At 30.2% G+C, this 15,637-nt stretch overlaps 1 protein-coding gene across 1 annotated transcript; it reads left to right on the plus strand.

Moving 5' to 3' along the window:
* Nucleotides 1–5,486: 5,486 nt before the first annotated feature.
* On the plus strand, nucleotides 5,487–13,261 carry LOC109012719 (respiratory burst oxidase homolog protein B). Its single transcript, XM_018994514.2, has 13 exons — nucleotides 5,487–5,759; nucleotides 5,976–6,564; nucleotides 7,068–7,227; nucleotides 8,293–8,341; nucleotides 8,438–8,551; nucleotides 9,164–9,592; nucleotides 9,711–10,097; nucleotides 10,431–10,526; nucleotides 10,630–10,745; nucleotides 11,003–11,105; nucleotides 11,382–11,443; nucleotides 12,189–12,706; nucleotides 12,984–13,261. Exons 2-13 carry the CDS (start codon nucleotides 6,045–6,047, stop codon nucleotides 13,091–13,093), a joined length of 2,664 nt encoding a protein of 887 aa, XP_018850059.1. The 5' UTR covers nucleotides 5,487–5,759; nucleotides 5,976–6,044; the 3' UTR covers nucleotides 13,094–13,261.
* Nucleotides 13,262–15,637: the final 2,376 nt, after the last annotated feature.

The raw sequence follows: 15,637 nt of genomic DNA on the forward strand, positions 1-15,637 counted from the left end.
AACAAACATGAAAAAAAAAAAAAAAACATCTTTACTGTTCATTGCTGTTGATGAACAGTAATGAATAGTATAGGGATATGCGAAAAAAAAATTATACAACATCTTTACTGTTCATTACTGTTGATGAACAGTAATAGGATAGCCTCTTTTAAGATATAGGTAGATATATATATATATATATATAAATTGAAGTTAATTTTAAGTGTATGATAGAATATTTATATTTTAATTATCTATTTTATGTTAGTTTAAATCAATATTTAAATTTCTATCGTTAGATTAAATTTGAAGATTAAAGATGATATATCACTTTTAGTATTACTCAATAAAAGTCTAAATAACTTAAATAAAAATCTAAAAAATACTTATCACACAAATTTGATCCAATAAATTCAATTACTAAAAGTATTACTTGCTTTTACAAATTCTAATACAATCACTAAAAATTCAAGAATTATAAATAAGAATTAAACAATAATCCGACTATAAAGCAAACATTTGACAGAAGTAATAATTTATTTTACACTTTAGATGAATATAAAAAAAAGTCTATTTAAAGAGAAAGAGGTAATATAAACACTTGCGAAAAAAAACACGCGAAAAAAAAAAAAAAAAAAAACAAAACTCTATACTGTTCATTACTGTTGATAAACAGTAACATCAACAGTAATGAACAATACATGTATAGCGACTTTTAAGTATAGGCAGAGATATATATATATATATATATATAATTTTTGAAAAGATCATCATTAGTTGAGACCTACTTTTAAGCCCTTTTTTCCCATTGGGAAATGAACAAGTTGGACCAAGTTTTGCACCTTTAATTATTACTACTTTACTTTGAGGTCCCCTATAATCATTAACAAGTTAATCCGATTAACTCGTTAGTGATTCCGTTTAGACTTTTTAAATTTTTTACTCAAAATTATAATTATATTATTTTTAACCTAAAAACAAAAATATCATAACCCTATTTCATATTTCCTAACTTTCTCTCGAACCCTCACTCTCTCTCTCTGTTCTCAGTTGAATCAGCTCTCATGAATCATGACCGCCTATTACACTTCCTCTAGATTGTAAATTTGATATTTTTATTATTTGAATTGTAATTTTGGACTTATGTATCTAGTTTTATATTTTTGGGAGATATTGTGATTTTAACTTTTATGTAAAATTATGTTAATTAGGTTAAATGGATTATTTGGGTCAGTTCAACATATATACATAAATGGGTTGACATGGGTCATGTTGTGTCAATACGTTATTTTAATGGGTTATGTTAAGATTTGAAAATTTGACTCGTTAAGCTTAACGGGTTGTGTTCAAGTTGACTCATATCATATAATATATACAGCTTGACACGACACAAACATAACCCGTTAACACAAGTTGATACCCCTACTTAAACCCTACTTTCTAGCAAAGCAACAAAAATACAAAAGAAGCCATGGCAGCCGAGGAAACTCCTGTTTCGCCGACCACCTTTGTCTCTATTGCGAAAAACAATAACAATAAAGCAAAAGTAAATCAGAAATAATCAAACAATCAATCACACGACATAAATTTATGTGGTTCGGTAATGTGCTTATGTCCACGGAGTTGTAGATGATTTTATTATGTTGATGAATCACAAGATACACTTTGGAGCAATTTTCACTGTTCAGAACGACTATACTGTTCAAAATAAACATATTTATAGTGTTAAACGGTGAAAATCCTAATTTTCACTTTTTTGCAATATTCACTTGAGCGGAGTCTCAAACGTGCATCGAGCTAACTTTCTGTCTGGGTTTTGCTCAAGCACTGAGTCGAGCGAACTTTCTATCTGATATTTGCTCGAGTTGAAAGTCAAGCGAATATAGTGAACTTTCTATCTAGTGCTTCTTGAGTAAAAAAAAAATGCCAAAATTTTTATTAGTCCAAGCCAAAGCGAACATGGTTGAAAATCCACTTAAAAATTGTAACAAATCATTGTCGAGCTAGATCATCAAGTCAGACTGTCACAACAATAAACTAGGCTTCACAAACCCAGTAGCCCCTCTTTCCCCTCTCTTTTAAGTCTTGACTCTTCAGGACCTTTCAATTTTTTTTCTCTTTTCCTCGTTTTTCTCATTTTATTTTAGTTTACCCCTCTTCCCTCTCCCAACTCCGCCAACCATCACTTCCATCGTTGGAGATCGAATGGCTTGGCCAAATTCATCACAGCATCGAGCACAAGAAGAATACTGTCTACAAGCAAATCATGGGTGGTCACTGGCCATGATGATTCCCACATGCAATCTATTACCTTTGCACATGTGTTGGGAGCGATGTTATGGCTTCCAACCATCATCTTTCGAAGCCATGGGAGACGAAATGATAATCCCATACATTCTTGCAAAAATTTACCCATTCCTCGAACTGCATATGGTTGTCATGCCCCTTGTCGATGCCAATGGATTGAAAAAAAAAGAAAGTGTACAATAATAATAATAATAATTAATATTATTATATTTAGGATGCTAATGTTTGGGTAGCTTAAGAAATGTCATCAGTGCATGATCAATTGATCTTGTATGTTTGCAGCTAGCATGTGTCATCCTTCTATTCATAACGCGCTTTTCAGCCATCTCGACTCTTACCCAAAATATCCACGCATGCACCACATCCACATCAGTCAATGAGAATAATGCTATCCAATTTAGAATTGTCTATATGAAGGTCGGCATTGGGTTAGTAAAAAGTGGAAACAACCTACGACCCTAATTTGACTACCATACATAAGCATTATTTTTGATTGTCCACGACAGCACGTACGTACGTTTGAAAACCAACCATGCACATCATTCACTTAAGGAAAATACCCTACAGAAATTTCTTACCCAAAATTTCCACCTAATTGCATTTTTTTTTAATTTTTTTTTTACTTAATGATTAAGTAAGTGTTTTTAAAGGAATTTGTGATTTTTTTTATATTTTTTAAAAATATTTAAAATGTTTAAAAAAATTATTGAAAAAAAAAATTAAAAAAAAAAAACATTTGCCTTTCAATGGTCCTCCGTGGGTGTAGCAGTTCCCTTCACTTAATTTCTTGACATTTTCTTCATCAGTGTATTCAAACAACAACATGATCAAGAAATTAATAATAAAGCACATGATGCAGGTCATCAGCTCAGCTTGCTTTTATTAATTGGTTAATTTTGACATGTTCTTCTTATCTGATGCCTGATCTTCAGTATTTTGCGACAAGACTGTTTCACCAAACAGTGCCTCATAATTTTGACTGGTTTTTTGTAGTGAAACCAATTAGAGGCAGCTCGATCGGCTGGTTGTGAAAAATCATGGGTTGATAAATATATATATATATATATATATATATAATTAATGATGTTGGTGGGCCTTTTTCCTTTAGAAATGGAATCCAAAACTGTAACTTCCATTACATTTCCTGGCTTATATTGTCTTCATCTTCTTCATTTCAAACATAAAAGTCAGATCTTTGGGCTAGGAATTCTTCAAGCATGCATAAGTCTTTAAAAAACATATATTATTTGGAAAATGATTTGTACCATTTTAGACCGTACAAATCTTGTGGATTCTATTTAAAAAAATAGATAAATTTAAGACCTAAATGAAAACATTAATTCATTTTTTAATAGTAGGTTCTACTATTTTTTAAATAAGAAATAATACTTACAGTCGTGAGTGTGCCAACGTCGTGTAATTACTTTGAAAAAAGTGAATAAATACGAGACTCACATGAAAAGAAATTAATTTTTTAATAGTAGACTCCACTCTTTTTATAAAAATAGAAATCAACCTTTTGTTCCTACTAGAATACAATTCATGGTTATAATCAAAACAAATTAATGCTCAAGTAGAGAATTCCTTCTTGCACACGGAAAAATAATTGGGGCTTAATTAATTAGTATAATTAGAATGCTCACATGCACGTATACGATTGACCAAACTAATTAATTTGGTCCATAATTCAAAGGTCTCTTATATTTTTAATGACAAATAATCACAACCACATTGAAATTAATAAAGGGATATGTCCATTAATGCCACAGCTTGCTGGGTACATAAATAAATCAATGAAGATTAATGTTGAATTACCATGATCGATCATTGACCACCGAGATTTTAATTAGATGCATGCACGAATTAATTACATAGTCCTTGAACCCCAACTTGGCCCAACTTTTTCTTTGACTTTAAATTTTGGAATTCCAAATTCTGCAGTCCAAATTAGTTGAGGTTTTGATGAATTGGGTTGAATCAGGCACTAACGATCTGCTGTTTGCGTACATGATTAATATATATACTAGCTAGCTACTTGGGATCGATGAACATGAGCGCACTAGGGAAATTTACTCATCTTATTGCTCAACATCATCATGATGGAGTTTGTTAATGGATCACGTTTATTATAACTTTAACATTAAGCTGCTTTTATACATCATGTAAAGTAAAAAGAGTGCACAATTTTTCAATGCTTTTATAACTTTATTAATTAGACTTGAAAAGATGACATCGTTTTCACCGTATCTCGGTGATTATATATATATATAAAAAAAAATAATAGTTACATTCGTTAGTTCATGAGCGTCGTGTATTCACTTTGAAAAAAATAAATAAATACGGAATCCACGTAAAAAGAAATTAAATTTTTAATGAAAACTCTACTATTTTTCAAAACGATTATACGATATTTACACATTTCACGACTGTATGTAGCATTAATTATATAATATATATATTTATGGTAATGCAGTTTGTCAATTGTCATTCTACAATATGTTGATCTTGGTGCAATGGATAACAAAGCAATAACCTGATCTTGAAATATTAATTAATTCCCTATCTATAGAATAATATCGGATTTGGGCCCTTTGGCTGCAAATTGATATATCTTCAAAATATATATGTATATAATAATCGTTCCATTATTGCTATTTTTTTTTTCTCTGAACAAGTGGTGCATGTGTTCCAAATTATTATATCCTGCCGTCATGTTAGAAATTAAGTTGTTACCTCTACTCTCTACAACTCCTATTAAAAAAAGGGTGTGACTAATTAGATTATTGTTATAGTTTTTCAATAAAAGAAATGTTATTTATCATTGATTCATTATTTTTTAAAATGACATCAAATGATTAATTGGAAGATAAAATAAAAATAATAATTAGTTTTCAATCATTTAATATTATATTAAAGAATGTTATAGATCACTTTTTTTTAACTTTTTCATACATTATTTTTTAACATTTTTAAATATTTTTTAAAAAAATAAAAAAATTATAATATTATTAAAAAATATTTTTTTAATCACTAAGTAAAAAAAATTAAAATAAAAAATCACAGTAGTAGAATGTAAGTGAGAGTAGCATTTTCCTTCAAGTAATAGTTATTAAAGCATGCAAGTACTCGGCCAAGATAAGCAATAATACATGAAATGGTAGACATCTCGAAGATTACTAAACTATTCAAGATCTCCTCGAACAAACATGTTTGAATATCATGGGTTGTTGTTCTGTTTTGAAGATTTGAAGTGGTTTCTATCCTAACCACTCCCATTCAACACAATCCAAATGCGCCCCTTGGTTTCTCTCATCTTTTTGACTTCTAGCCTCCTCCTCTCCAATATAAACTCTTTCCCATCCATCCACAATTTCTTACCCATCTTTCTCAATTTTCTTACAAAGTTGCAAACCAAGCAATCATTCATATTCCAGCCATGATTAGAATTTCTCTAAAACATTAATTACCTGCAGGTAACGTCCAAGTCTTTGGCACATCCAGCTTTTCGGGAAAACGTTTTCAAATTTCTGTGCGTTTATGATTTATTCTAGTTCATCAATCTCTGTCTATCTAACTTTCTAAGTTTTTAAAATTTGATCTCTTTTCATAAAATTCTTCACCTGGTACGTACGTATCACTATCCATACGATTTAATTGCCTTCTTAATCTCTCACTAATTTTCTTCTCAGATCACCAGTTCAAGGAGGCCACCTTCAAGAAGCTAGGCAACCCAAGAGAGTACAGAATTCACAACAAAAATGGAGATTCAAGAAAAGCAGAAAGATTCATTTTCTGATTCGGAAAGCGTCGGCGGCAGTAGTACTACTGCTACTCGAGTTGGCTATAGCGGTCCTTTAAGTGGTCAGCTAATCTCCGGCAAAAGAAACAGCAGCAAGAAGAGTGCAAGATTCAAAGACGAAGACGAATGTTACGTAGAAATCACACTGGACGTACGTGATGACTCGGTTTCAGTACAGAACATCAGGGGAGGCGACTCGGAGACTGCATATTTAGCCAGCCAGCTTGAGAAAAGACATTCGTTTGGTTCCCAGCTCTCCTTCAAACTAAAGCAAGTCTCTCAGGAGCTAAAGAGGATGACATCTTCCAAGAGGTTTGATAAAGTTAACAGAACTAAATCCGGGGCAGCTCGTGCCCTCAAAGGCCTCAAGTTTATGACAAAGAATGTGGGAAGTGAAGGCTGGTCCGAGGTTCAAGCTCGCTTCAATGAACTGGCTGTTAATGAGATGCTTCCCAAATCTCGGTTTGGCCAATGTATAGGTATGCAGTAATTTTGGTTGCCGTTTGAACTTTGACGCAAGACAGTAAGAGTAGACACATCTACTTTTTAGTAACTAATCTGGGACAAAACTAAAGCAACTTTTGAAGTGTCTTCTTTTTGGTTTAATGGAACTTTTGAAAATGAAGCGGTTTAAATTACTTTTAACTATGTAAGGACATAGTTTAAGAAATGCTTTAATTTTAAGAAATTATCACATTCATGGTGCGATTTGACGTGATACGTAAAATAATAAATTTATTTTTATGTAAAATAATAAATTTAATATATCATATAAAGAAAATATCAATTTATAGATTTATTTTTATAAGATTTATTAATCTTTATAGTACGACTCGTATAGTTATTATATTTTACTTATCTATTAATTATTTGACATCATCACATACATCATGATAATTATGATGAAAAAAGAATAATAGTTAAAAGAATGATAAATAGTATTTTTATTAGACTTATAACGTGACTATATATGTATGATTAGGGATGAAGGAGACAAGCGAGTTTGCAGGCGAATTATTTGATGCATTATCTCGTCGGAGAGGAATAACATCATCTTCCATAACTGAGGCTGAGTTGCATGGATTCTGGGAACAAATTACTGATCAGAGCTTTGATTCGAGGCTACAAACCTTCTTTGACATGTAAGATTTAATTTATGTCATTCTTTCACCAATATCATACATGCAGTTTTATTGAATTTTACTACGTACGTGCAAGTAAATTTGCGTATTAATTTATATATTAATATTATTATATTCATGTTTTAAATTTAAATTAATATTATTTTTAATAAAATTTATTTTTTGATCAATCATATTAAATAAGTAAACGTATTAATACGTAGAATCACTCACAATTAAACTTTTACAGCTTTAATTGTGATCGACCAACAGAAGTACTTCATGACAATTTAAATAATGGGATAACATTCTTTACATTATCCATATGACTACACGACAATTTAAATAGTAAGATATTATGGAGCTTTCAGTGAAAGTGACAAAAATATCAGGGGAAGTTTATGATTTATTTACACTATACTTTTAGGAAAATGCTATTTCTACGTAAGTTTTCCACCGAAAACTTCTACCGAAAGGCAATTTTATTTTATTTTTTATTTTTTTATTTTTACTTAGTGATTAAGGAATGTTTTTAAATGAATTTATGATTTTTTTATATTTTTTAAAAATATTTAAAGTGTTTAAAAAAATGATTGAAAAAAAAAGCAAAAAAAAAAAAAAAAAAACTTTTACCTTTCGGTAGAAGTTTTCGGTGAAAAACTTCTGTAGGAATAGCAGTGCTCATACTTTTAACTCTTTGATTTGTTTTCATATGAGATGAGTTATAATTAAAATTAAAAATTAAATAAAATATTATTAAAATATATATTTTTATTTTTATTTTAAAATTTTAAAATATTGAATTTTTTATTTTATTTTATTTAAAATTTTAAAAAAATTATAATAAATAAATGTTGGACAAGGGTAGTTAGGCCGGTTGGTGCTAAAAGCCTAAAAGGACAAGTTCAAGTTGAGGCCGGTGGCTTTGATTTATTTGTACAAAATAATTGACAATCGGACAAAAACATGTGATGAGAGTAGTAATCATTCAGCTGGTCTGAATAATGAGGGACTTTTTTTTTTTTTAAAATTTTAAATTACATTTTTATCATAATTTCTGGGTAAAACAAATTCCCATTAATGCAGGGTGGATAAAGATGCAGATGGGAGGATTACTGAAGAAGAGGTGCAAGAGGTAAATAATTAAATTTATAAATGGAAATTAAGTGAAAATTAAGCGTTTAATTAAAATAGAGTTCGTTTGTTAATTTAATTACTTAAAATGTTTCAGATTATTGCCTTAAGTGCTTCTGCAAATAAGTTGTCAAAAATCCAAGAACGTGCACAAGAGTATGCTGCTATGATCATGGAAGAGCTTGATCCAGACAACCTCGGACACGTTGAGGTTTATATTTCTTAATTTATTTTTTTCTTTCTATGCATATAAATTCAGCTACTTACAAATAATTAACACGTTAACACACTACTTTTTATAGAACTAATTACGGTTATAATAAAAATTATCAGGATATTATAAATATTTTTTTAATTCTTCATCAATAAAATAATATGTTTAATATATTAATAAACAAATAATTTTTCTTATGCAATTATGTTTTTTTTAGAACTGTTTTGGAGATAAAGTAAACTCATAAATTGATATGACTTCATAGAATTCATTAGATCTACTTTATAATTAAAATAATTTTACAATCTAATGTATCACATCAAGTCATATAAGTTTATAAGTTTATTTTTAAATAATTACTTTGTGGTTAATATATATATATATATATTTTTTTACGCCAATTTAATTAGGGATACAGGTTGGGCAGGCCGGATTTATCTGTTCAGCCCACATTTGCCTATTATAATCTGCCGGCTCAAAAATAGCCCACCAATTTGGAAAGATACGGGGCTTTAGTTGCCTACTCAAATTTCAACCAGATGGACCTATCTCACCCTCTTAAATGGCCCAATTTAGCCAAAACTAATCACAAAGTTTTGCTTCTTGCAGTTGTTCAACTTGGAAATGCTACTTCTCCAAGCACCAAACAAATCCACCAACCTAGCAGGCGATAGCCGGGTTCTAAGCCACCTACTGAGCCAAAAGCTAGTCCCAACCAAAGAGTACAACCCCATCAAGCGGTGCTACCGGGGGCTCCGGTACTTCGTCGAGGACAATTGGAAGCGGATTTGGGTCGTGGCACTGTGGCTTTCAATCTGTGCAGGCCTTTTCACTTGGAAATTCATACAGTATAAACATAGGGCCGTGTTTGATGTCATGGGCTATTGTGTCACAACTGCCAAGGGTGCAGCCGAGACCCTTAAGTTCAACATGGCCCTAATTCTTCTACCAGTGTGCAGAAATACCATTACTTGGCTTAGAACCAAGACCAAGTTGGGAGTGGCTGTTCCTTTTGATGACAACATTAATTTCCATAAGGTGCATACTTATTGAAATTTTTTTTGCTTAACTTAATGTGAATCAAAAGTACTATAGTTTATGCATGCTGAACTGTGATTTTTTATTTTATTTTTTATTGTTGTATCAAATTCTTTAGGTAATTGCTTTTGGAATTGCAATCGGAGTGGGGCTACATGCTGGTGCACATCTAACATGTGACTTCCCTAGGCTGTTACATGCGAAAGATGATGAATACGAGCCAATGGAGCCGTATTTTGGCGAGAAGCGACCGGATGATTACTGGTGGTTCGTGAAAGGAACCGAGGGTTGGACCGGTGTGGTCATGTTGGTGCTTATGGCCATAGCATACACATTAGCCCAACCATGGTTCCGCCGGAGTAAGCTCAACCTTCCTAAAACTCTTAAGAAGCTCACAGGGTTCAATGCCTTTTGGTATTCCCACCACTTGTTCGTTATTGTCTATGTCCTGTTCATAATTCATGGATACTTCCTCTACCTCTCCAAGGAATGGTACAAAAGGACGGTAAGCATCTCAAAATCTTGTTTCTATTTGGAAATAGCCAACATTAATTTGTTGTGTTTGATCTAGTCAGGGTTGCAACTCTGTTAGAAAAACCAAGTCGGAGTTAATTTGACTAAAATCTCTTACTATACTGATAAATCATCACTTATTTCAAAAATTTTTAATAAATTTATATTCTATCTTATAGGTAACCAATCAACCCCAAGAATCAAACGATCCCAAATCTTTGAGTTCGGCATCGTTTGATTCGGATCTTTGAATGGCCAATAACCGAGTTGCTACCCGGGGTGTAGGATCATTTTCCTAACTTTTGTTTGTGCTACATTGTCACAGACATGGATGTATCTAGCTGTTCCAGTTTTGCTATATGCATGTGAACGCCTGATTCGTGCATTTAGGTCCGGCTATAAAACCGTGCGAATATCAAAGGTAAACTTCAAAATCACAAGCAGAAGGAAAATTAAAAAAAAAAAAAAAAAGATTTATGCCTAAATATTGAAGGAATTAATTAATCTTGTGTTCAAATTTTCAGGTTGCAGTGTACCCTGGAAATGTTTTGGCTCTTCATATGTCTAAACCTCAAGGTTTTAAATACACTAGCGGCCAGTATATATTTGTAAACTGCTCGGATGTCTCTCCCTTCCAATGGTAATTTGAAATTTGAATAATGAATTCCACTTATCCTTATTATTATTATTTTTTAGTAATGTTTGATACAATTATATATAATATATACAAGTTCTGTACATTCTTTTTAAAAAATGGTCAGGTCTATCATTAAAAAGTGAGTTATTCTTTACATAAGAGTCTCGGATTTATCTATTTTTTTTTTAAATGAGTGCGCGAGATTTATACATTTAGAACTGTATAAACAGTTTTTCATTATTATTACTGCGACATCTCAGGCATCCATTTTCGATTACTTCTGCTCCCGGGGACGATTATCTTAGCATCCATATACGCACCTTAGGTGACTGGACATCACAACTTAAAGTCATTTTCTCTAAGGTATAATTTTTCATAACTTGCACCAATTAATGTTTATTCAAAGAAAAATAATATTACTCGTCATATATTTAAACATTATTTTTCTCATCATCTTCTGATATGACATCAAATTATAAGAGAAATAATATTTTTATTTATTTATTATTTATCTCTTAATCATTTAATTAACATCATTAATATATACTCTTCATTAAAAGTAAAGTTTGGTTTTATAAGCATTAGCATTTTCTTTCTTTGGTCTCTCTAATGGAATATTACATGATGTGATTAATATAGGTATGTCAACCTCCATCTGCTGACCAAAGTGGCCTTCAAAGAGCTGACACTGCACAACCAAGGTGATTTATGGCAAAGAATAGTGCTACTATATTGCCTTATTTTATCTTCTCATTTTGACTGTTTATGTATTTAATTCTTTTTCTTTTACTTACTGATTAAGAAAATGACTATTAGTATATTGATGTATTTTTTTTTATTTTTTAAAAATGTTAAAATATGTTAAAAAATGTAAAGAAAAAATTAAAATTTGTACTAGTGGGCACGCCCATCGGTCAAAGTTAGGTAGCACACTAGCACTACCCTATAGGAAATGATAAATACCCTACTCTTTTCACAATTTTTACATAATTATGTTTTAAACAAAGATATTTGAGCAGTGCTACTCCCACCGCTGGGACTCCCGTTAGTGCTTTTGGAATGTTTTTTTTTTTTGTATTTTTTTATATGTATTTTTTTAAAACATTTAAATATATTTAAAAAAATAAAAAAAATCATAATATTATTAAAAAATCTTTACTTAATCATTAAGTAAACAATAATAATAAAAAATAAATAAAAAACTCATAGCGGTAGAAACTAGCGGTAAGAGTAGTATTTTCCAAAATATTTTTATAAAATAAAAGTATTATTATTTTATAAGAAAATCTTCATTAATTTTAAAACATCATTGTGCATCTATTATTACTCATTCTTGTGAACAATTAATGGTCTCCTTGAAGAACAAAACTTCAAAGACTTGAGTTTTAAAGGTTTACTTTTTGTTTGATTAATGCATTATTGTACTGTGGAACATGTACTTACCAGGATGCCAAGACTCTTAATCGACGGCCCCTATGGAGCTCCGTCGCAAGACTACAAAAATTACGACGTACTCCTCCTTGTCGGGCTTGGCATCGGCGCCACCCCGATAATAAGCATAATTAAAGATGTGCTGAATAACATCAAGCAACAGAAGGAGATAGAGGAAGGGATGCAGGGAGAGAGTGGTGCAAAGAATGAGCAAAGGAGACATTTCGCCACAAAAAGAGCCTACTTTTATTGGGTCACTCGAGAGCAAGGGTCGTTTGAATGGTTCAAGGGTGTGATGGATGAGGTAGCTGAAAATGATAGGGATGGAGTCATAGAACTTCACAACTACTGCACGAGTGTCTATGAAGAAGGAGATGCTCGATCTGCTTTGATCACCATGCTTCAGTCGCTGCAACATGCTAAGAGTGGTGTGGATATTGTGTCGGGGACAAGGGTTAAGACACACTTTGCCAGGCCAAATTGGCGTAACGTTTTCAAGCATGTAGCCCTCAAGCACGACAATGAACGAGTTGGTAAGCCACCCTTGATTTTTTATATTCAACTCGATTAAGATTTCGTTTATTTTCACGACTCCTTTTAACTCATCTAATTATTATAATTTTTTTAAATTTTCGTATAAAATAAAATAAACAATTTAACTTTTTTAAATTTTAAAATAAAAACAATATTAAAAAATATATATTCTAATAATATTTTATTCAACCTTTTACTTTAATTTCAATTTATAATCTCATCTTCTTAATCTTTGTTTAGTTGAGCTTGATTGTAAGTGTTTTTGAATTATGGCAGGGGTGTTTTACTGTGGGGTACATGGACTGGATGGGCAGCTAAGACGGCTAGCTCAAGACTTTTCCAGGAAAACAACCACCAAGTTTGATTTCCACAAGGAAAACTTCTAATTTTTATTTTATTTTTTGTTCTTGTATTATAGGTTATGTACCCTGGTGGATATACATGTAATCTAAAGCTTGATTTTACGTTGCAACTTATAGATAATTAAATTGTTTTGCACTATGAGAAATATAATTATTTACGAGGACAATTATTATTGCAACGGTTTATAGCCATCAAAAGCGCCTTAATAACTCTTATTTAAAATTGATAAATCTGCCTATACAAATAAAATGTCACAATCTCGACACAAACTGTAACTAGATCAACGTGACACATAAAAGATAATTATATTTAATAATTATCAATAAAAATTAAGAAACTTGAAAATTAATTATAATAATAATTTTGTCATATATAGTTTTCAAATGGGGTGCTCCTAGCAGGAGTCTTTGGTTATTTAATTCAAAAAATTATGAAAGTACTTATATAATTCCATTCTTAGCATATAGATATTTTTTAGGTAAAAAATAAATATATATAAGTTTAAAAAAACTTATATTTTCACTAAAAGATTTTAATTGTGAAGGGATAACCTTTTGTTTAGCCAAATGTTCAAAAAGCTTTCAATAATGGCTGGTTGAGATTTTCTTATAAAAGAGGTTTTTAAAATTAAAATGTTTGAATTATGGTGGCGACATGATTCGCCTTAATAAGTCTTTAATTTACATATTTGTATAGATAATTTATTTTTATTTCATATTTTTTCTCACTTCATAGCAGTTTTTCATACAACAAAGGCTTAATACATTAATCTTCTTCTCTTAATAAGAAAGCTAGACCTCAAGCCTGTAGGGACCAGAATAGGCAAATCATGCAAAAGATGAGATGAGTTCTCGTTTGTTTTATATGGTTAGATGAGTCGAAAATAAAGTTAAAATATTAAATAAAATATTATTAAAAAATATTTTTTAATATTATTTTTAATTTAAAAAAATTAAATTATTTATTTTATTTTAGATAAAAATTTAAAAAGATTATAACAATTAAATAAAATAGATCAAGACAGACTATAAAAATAAAGAAGACATTATTTTTCTTAGCCTTGTACACTGCCCTTTTCCAATACTGACAATGTACCTCTCAAATTAAAAAACAAAAGCTGCAAAAAAAATGAATTTCATTCTTTTTCTTTTGAAAAGCATTGTGTTAAGTGAGGTTTAGGGAATGCACTCAATCTTGGAACATTTTCATTGGTTTCTTTATAAATTTTCTTATAATTTAGTTAAAAATATATTTTTTAATTTTATTTATTTTTTTAAAAATCTCTTATATCGCACTCCTTATTCTTTTTTTATTCTATTAAAAAAACTATATTTTTATTTATTAATTTTTTTACTCGTTTATTTGTACATCTTTACCTACTTTTTTTTTTCTTTATGGGAATGATTGGAAGAAAACTTTTTAACTTAGTTTTTCACATTTTCGTAATTATTTAATTATTTGTTGTACCCATATTTTCCATTTTTCATATTTAACGGTTTTTTTTAAAACTACTCATCTCTCTAAATGATAATATTTTTAAAATCAGTACTTTTGTAATAATAATATTTAAAAAAAAAACATATTTTCACAATTGGTCAAACTTTTTTTTTTTTTAAAAGTTTTTTAAAAATGTGTTTTTATGGTGGGAGCTGAAAAATTATTAAACTAAGATGGTTCACATTGGCTTAACCAAATATAAATACAAACTAAAATTTGGCTACAATCCTAAAAAATTATCTACATTGGAAGAGGCAAAAGGTAAAATTTTTGCTTGCTAATTACAATAATTCTCTATATTTGTATGGTTACTATTCACTCGTCACTGAATAATTTATATTAATTTCTCTCTCAATTTATAATAAATTTGAATTGCAAAATATGAGAAAAAAAATTATAAAAAAGATTAAATTAATAATATTTTATTATTATTTTAACTAATAGATGAATAATTCAATGTAAGAATCTCTATTGAATAGAACAGACAAAAGTTAAAGAAAAATACTAAACCGCTCATGCAATCGCCACGCAACCGACTCCACGTCTGTAAATGAAACAACTGTATTTCATTTAGATAGCAAGCTATATGAATTTTGTTTTGGGCGGGCGGGGAGCTCAAAGGGAAACACAAACATACACTGCAGGGAGAACTCCACCTCCAGAGAGCACACAAATAGTGTGATTTTAAGGGCTAGTTTGGATACTACTATTTATTATTTTATTATTATTATTAATTATTATTTATTACTATTCAATATTCTATCATTACATTTTTATCATTATTCACAAACTTGTTCGAAGGGAGGGTAATGAGAGGAGTTAACATCACGTCTTCTGTTTCTTTTTCTTCTTCTGAGATCAAACTGAGTTCCTCAACCTTTTGTTTTTGTTTTTTTATTATTTATTTTTTCGGGCACTCTTGTTGCGTTTTGCCACATCAGCCAATTTCACGATGGTTTTCATTCACGATGGTATATAACAGTATTGAAAGTTAAAACATGTATGGGCTGGTTTGGATAGTGAGATTAGAATATATTTTAATAATATTTTATTTAATTTTTAATTTTTAT

Source organism: Juglans regia, chromosome 11 (genome assembly GCF_001411555.2).
Source record: "Juglans regia cultivar Chandler chromosome 11, Walnut 2.0, whole genome shotgun sequence".
In the NCBI taxonomy this organism is placed as follows: domain Eukaryota; kingdom Viridiplantae; phylum Streptophyta; class Magnoliopsida; order Fagales; family Juglandaceae; genus Juglans; species Juglans regia.